The sequence below is a fragment of the Myxine glutinosa genome, chromosome 3 (genome assembly GCF_964187855.1).
Source record: "Myxine glutinosa chromosome 3, kmMyxGlut1.1, whole genome shotgun sequence".
Taxonomy (NCBI): Eukaryota; Metazoa; Chordata; class Myxini; order Myxiniformes; family Myxinidae; genus Myxine; species Myxine glutinosa.
In genome coordinates, this window is record NC_136263.1 from 201,574,306 (window position 1) to 201,580,871 (window position 6,566).

The following is a 6,566-nucleotide window of genomic DNA, read 5'->3' on the forward strand; positions in this document are numbered from 1 at the left end:
AAGATATTACGCCACTCAACCTCAGAAGACTGATTTGCATGCGTCTCTTGTAACATCAGCACATCAATTTTTTCATTCTGAAACATTTGAAACACCTGGAGGCGACGCACACAACTGCGACCACCGTTGATGTTTAAGGATGCTACTTTTATCTCCACTCTGTTAACTATTCATACAGTTCCTTGCCCGCTCGAGTTACACATTTTCTTAGCCTCTGGAATTGAGGTTCTGACATGTTAACCTGATAAGGTTCACGAATCATGTTCTTTGCAGTCAAAATAAAATCATGCAGATTCGGAAAGTAGTCTTTGATTTTTACATGTCTTTTCCTGAACGTTTCTTCAAGGAACTTGATAACATTTTCTTGAGAAACCATGGTGATGGTGTTGTCATCACCCGCCTCACTCTCTTGAGCACTTAAAGCACTAAAGAGTGGAGTAGAAGAGGTTTCATCAGAATCAAGTGCTTCGTCTTGATCTGCACCTTTTCCTACTATTTGTTGAACACTTAGTTTTGGAAACAGCAATTCTACAGGATCAAGGACCTCCGCACTCTTTGCAGACCCTTCCAAATTTACCATATCCCCAGTGGCTATAAGTATGTCCCCCAGCTCATCATCCCTTTCATTTTTATCTGCCAGGGAAGGGTTAACGTTATCCTCACAGTCGCAAGGACTTTCCCCTTTATCTATTTTTTCCTCACTAGCAGATCCAGCTGCTAACTCGTCTGAGCGAGTTTGGTTATCAGGACAAGGACTTACCACATCCTGAGAGGATCGACTATTTTCCGGGTCATACTCAATCTCAGCAAGTGGTGCAAGCGAATCTTCCTCACGTATACACTTCCGGTACCATCTCCATTACCGCCAAGGAGTTTCCGGTGTAGGCCTCACCCTGGAGGTCCTGCGAGCCTGACACGATCTGAATCTTATTTTGTTTTTCTTCGGAATCACAGGATTCATCACTTGAACGCTTCTGACCTTTTTTCCTGGTGTCCGCTACCGATACTTCCATGTTATCGTCCGCACTGTCGTGTACAGTGGACGAAATGGGAGAGGGTTCAACCACTTTAATTCCCACCTTAAATGGAGGAGCGGGGTTAGTCACCTCACGTTCTAGATCTATCACTTCCCCCCCCCCCCCACCCCCCCGGTCGGGGTGGTCGGGTCTGGCGCTTCGCTCACCGCAGTCGGTGCGATGGGTGGATTAACCACTCGATCCGCCTCCTCCCCATCATTGTGCGGTGAAGAGGAGTCGCTCCTCACCAACCCTCTGCTTTCCGGTGGTGTACCCGCATTGGGGCAGGCACTCCTCACATGCCCGTAAGCCCCACACTCGAAACACGTCATAGCATCCGAGGAGGCATACATTTTGTATTCAAAGCTGTTGATTCTATACAAAGACTGTATAAAGACTGTATAAAAACACTGAGTGCAAAGCAGGACCAAGCATGTCCCAAAAGGTTTTATAAAATTCAGCTCGTAGCCCATCAAAACCAGGAGCCTGATGATCAGCAAGGCCATCGAGCGCAGTTTTAAGTTCACCGAGAGTAATGTTCTCATCCAAGACATGCCGTTGATGCTCATCTATCTGCGGTAAATTGGTCGTAATATTCTGCATTGCAGGCACATCATTGGGCTTAAAGGAAAACACATTCTCAAAATAAGACCGAACAAAATGAACAATCTCCGTATTATCACTAAGAATATGCCCATCACTAGCCCGAAGACTAAGCATTTGCTGGCTTGCCTTCGTCGTCTTCTCAAACTTAAAGAAATCTTTACATGTGTCTGACGACAGTAAACCATTCACTCTCAGCCTGACTAAGGCACCAATACCATTTTCTTGAATTAATTCCTTAAGCAGAGTTTGTTTTTCAAAGAGGAGTTGACACCGTCTTTCATCACTGAGAACCTCAGCACCTTCCTGCAATCGTAGAATTTCTTGTTTCAAGGCATCAATACATAATTGTTTACTTTGAGAGCAATTGGTTTTGTATTGCTGACAGAAAACACGGATCTGCGCTTTAGCATAGTCCCACCACTGACAGAGATTTAGGAAACGATGTTGGAAATACACAACCTTGTCCCAAAAAACCACAAAGGATGATTTAAAGAAAGGATCGCTTAGAAGTGAGGTGTTAAAGGACCAATACAGGGTGCGGCGTTTGAAACGAGGAAAAGAAAAGCACAGTTTTACCAAAGAATGGTCAGAGAAGCCTGAAGGGACAATAGCCGTATATGTCACAAGATTGACAGCAGAGTTAGGAATATAAAATTTATCAAGACGAGCAAGTGAAAGATGATTTAGTAAAACCCAACACCAGCTAAATTGCTGCAGGTTTGGGTGTTGTTGCCGCCATACATCGTTGAGGTCATGCCGCAAAATTATACTGGAAAGAGGCCTACTTGAAGCTGGATGTGGCTCTGCATTGTTCCTATCTAAAGTTGGGTTTAAAGTACAGTTAAAGTCACCCCCTAAGCACAACAACGTATCAGAAGAGAGGTGTCTCAGGAAATTAAAGGACTGATTAAAAAAAGTTCCTCTATCTGTGCTATCGCTTGGAGCATAGACGTTAACAAACATAAATCGTTGCTGATTATATACAAAGTCTACAGAGGCTAGATAGCCTGGTACGATTTCCTTAAAGATGGGGGGGGAGACAGACAAACGTGAACTGACAAAAAAAGCAATACCCGCACTCACAGAATCTGTATTACTAAAAAACCAAGTGCCAATCAGCTGTTGCTGCCAATCAGCCATGCAGTCTGCAGTGGCACGAGTTTCTTGCAATAAAAGTACATCAATCTTTTCCCTCCTGGCTAATTGCACAGTTTGGGACCGACGCAGCTGACTGCGCCCACCATTAATGTTCAAGCTTGCTATGTTCATAGAAACATAGGCAGCAACACAGCCATTACAGGTTTAATTATTTCCTCGCTGTGACAAGGTACCTCTTCAGTCTTTTCAGTGATTGAAGGGCCGCAGATTGTTGTACAACTTCCTGAGCCCCACTAATGAAGGCGTGAGTATCAACGAAAAAATCGCAGATTTTCACGCGCTTTTTACGGTACGTTTTTTGTAGGAAATCCACGATTTCAGCAGGAGGGACAGAGCCTCCAGAGACATGCTCCGATGAGAAGTCGGCCTCACCATCACTCAGTGAGGCAACGGAAGAACCCCCATCAGAGTCACAATCATTGCATTGAGAGTCCATTGCCGAGGCAACGGGCTCATCGACGCGAAAATCGGACACTTCAGCACTATCACCCTGCTGACCATGAGCTTGACAAGGCTCAGCTGCCTCAATGGAGGATTCCACAGACAGATCACTAGTTCCAACACACTCACCACTCCCCACAGAGGGAGGGGTGGCACAATCAACACAAGCTTCAGCAGGGGACACACATGGAGGCTCAACCTCACATGGAGGTTTACCCTCAGAACACTGGAGAGACTCAGGTGCTGTCTGGCCAACACATACATTTTCAGCATTTATCACATTACCCTCAGAGTATTCTGAAGGCGGGGGAGGTTGAGGAATTTCCTCAACTGGAGGAAACTGCTGAGGAGGAGGTCGCGCTCCACCATAACCTTCACTAACCACTTGAGCGAAGGTTGGAGGACCGGCCAAGACCTTATTATCAGGTTCGTTGAGGTCGCTAGAAGGTGGGAGGGTTCTTTTCCTGGTTCTCTGTTTGTCTACAATGGGGTTTGCATCAGCACCACCCATATTGTTTACATCATCGACAACGATCTCAGTAGAGCCTTGCTGTTCATCACCATTCAGGCTAGTGACTATCTGTGGACTTTTTCGGGCACGAGTCTTTTAAATGACCATATTGACCACACTCAAAACAAACTAGAGACTCTGTGGAGACAAAGACCCGATAAGTGTGACCTTCGACCTTGAAGGGCAATACCGCATTTAAAGAGGTAAGATCATATAAACAAAACGACGAAAGGACATGACGTGTTTTAAACGGTTATTTTCTCCTCGTACAGGAACCATTGTAACTGAAGAGACGACAGAACCAAGTTTGTTTAGTTCAGTAACCAGGTCTTTGTTCTTAAGGAATGTAGGAGCGTTAGAGAGAAACCCGAACTGCCGGCGTGTCGAGTGGACATACCTGAACAAACACGTCTGGAGCAAAGAAGAGCCCGTGCTCGACTATTTGAGCAACCATGGGCACTGTGGAAACAAAGATTACCACGCGTTTATTCATGCGGGAAGCCGCTTTTACATTATCCAAACCGATTAACTCTCCGACCGCAAGGATAATGGCCTCGACGTCAATTCCCGACAGAGGTGAGCAAACTAACCCATGCTTCCGGGGTAGCGCTTCAAGAGACGTGTAACGAGAGCTATCCGCCATCGTTTACACGTTTAAACAAAGGATAAATGTATAAAGGGTTAATGAAGCCAAAAAGCTCCAGTAAACAAACGAAAAATAGAAATATTTACGAAAAAAGAAAAGGAAAAAGTATTATGATTTGTAACACGAGGCGAAAAAAACCCAAAGAGGGAACCGCCCGAAGGGGGAACCTTTACCGGTCTCACCACGTGTGCTCTCTCACTTTCTCACTCTCAAGAGGGGGGGGGGATGATAACGTGGAAGGGTGACACACAAAAGACGGAACAAAGGTGAGAAAAGGTAAGGGGAGGGTAAAGATACAAACCATGAGCACGGAGCTACAATGCCAAGACACGAACAGACGCCATGACACCGCACCCAGCGCACCGACAGCCGATAGGTGGCGACAGAGAGAGAGAGAGAGTTTAAGGCTTCGTGTGTGAAGTTTACGTTCCCTGTTTCTTCTTGGGGAGCAGCATGGCATGAATGTTAGGCAGTACACCACCTTGCGAGATCATCACCCTGCACAGCAGTTTGTTCATCTCATCGTTGCGGACGGCGAGCTGCAAATGACGCGGGATGATCCGTGATTTCTTGTTATCTCGTGCAGCGTTACCTGCAAGCTCCAGGATCTCTGCAGCCAAGTACTCGAGCACAGCCGCCAGGTAGACGGGAGCACCGGCACCGATGCGCTTGGCGTAGTTGCCTTTGCGAAGATGTCTATGAACACGACTCACGGGAAACTGCAGCCCAGCAAGGGAAGACCGAGACTTGGCCTTTGAGCGAGTCTTTCCACCACCTTTACCACGTCCCGACATGATTTGTAGAGAAGAACAGCTATCAAAATAACGAGAGAGAGAGAGACAGAGACAGAGACAGAGACAGAGACAGAGAGAGAGAGAGAGAGAGAGAGAGAGAGAGAGTGAAGGAAGTTAGGAGAGGAGAGGAGAGGAGAGAGACTTTTGTCCTTTTATTATAAAAGTATAAGACCAAAGTATTCCAACTCCACTTTACATACAAATCATAACCTCATTTCCAATGCATTTGCACAAAACACCCCCCATGCCCCATCACTCTTCAAACACAAGAAGGTTCCCCATGTTTACATGATAAGCATGTTTGAGCTTTATACGTGCTGACACAATCCCTATGAAACAAAAAAGTGCATTTTCATTTTTTCCACTACCTAATCTGGCTTTTCTGGTTTTATAAATTGCAAGCTTAGCAATTCCAAGCAAAAAATTCAAAAGCAAAATCACAGAGTTTTTCCTCGTATTACATGGAAGTCCGTAAACAAAGATTGTAACAGAAAAAACAATTTTGAATTTACAAAAGATTCGGCTCAGATACAGAAACAGAGATGACAATCTCTTGCACTCAACAAACGCATGATACAAATGTTCAACATTACCACAAAAAGGACATAAATTAGACACAGCAGGGTTAAACTTCTGAACTAACACCTGTGTGGCCAGGGCGTGATGGACCAGTCTCCAATTTAGGTCTCCTGTACATCCGACAGTAGGACACCTGTACATTTCATCCCAATTTGGAGTGAGAAATGCTCCTGCAGGTAAAACCTCTTTCCACTTGTTTCTTAAGGGTGCAGCACAGCCCAGTAAGCACACCTCCAGACAAATTCTATACATTGCCCTTTTTCCCATGATGTGGAACACACCGGACTCTTCACTGTTAGAGGAAAACACACCATGTTGTTCCTGGGCAGTGACTGAGAGTTCAGGGAAGGTTAAACGAAAATCTACTTCTTCATTTACCCCATTCCACCCAATATTTAAATCTAAAAAAGTCTGGGATACAATCTTTATGACCTTGCTCACTATTCTAATTGAACGCAAGCCAATTTTTCCAGAAACAGCACTGGCAGACAACCATCGCTTCAAGGATAGCTCCATAAGATCTCGCACTTTATTAATCCCATTGTTCGTAAAATGTTCCATAAAAGCTTGGCTGGTAGATACTTCAGCGAATAGTGAGTTTTGGAACAATGGCTCATGCACAAACCTCCTGGGATCATAAGAGATCTCCAACCGCTGCACTCCTAGAGCTTGCCAGGCATTCAGGAGAGACCGATGAAATGCAGGGAGCCGAGCTCTATCGACCTGCTTCAAGTCCATAAGGAAAAGTTCCCGGTCATAGTCCATTCCACCTACTTGCCTGAGCAAGGTATTCGTGAGAGGATGCCAGGGCACAA

General features: G+C 45.3%; 1 protein-coding gene across 1 annotated transcript; it reads right to left on the minus strand.

The window, feature by feature from the left end:
* Positions 1-4,800: 4,800 nt before the first annotated feature.
* LOC137415513 (histone H2A.J-like) lies at positions 4,801-5,172 on the minus strand. The gene has a single exon (XM_068101112.1). It carries the CDS (start codon positions 5,170-5,172, stop codon positions 4,801-4,803), a length of 372 nt encoding a protein of 123 aa, XP_067957213.1.
* Positions 5,173-6,566: the final 1,394 nt, after the last annotated feature.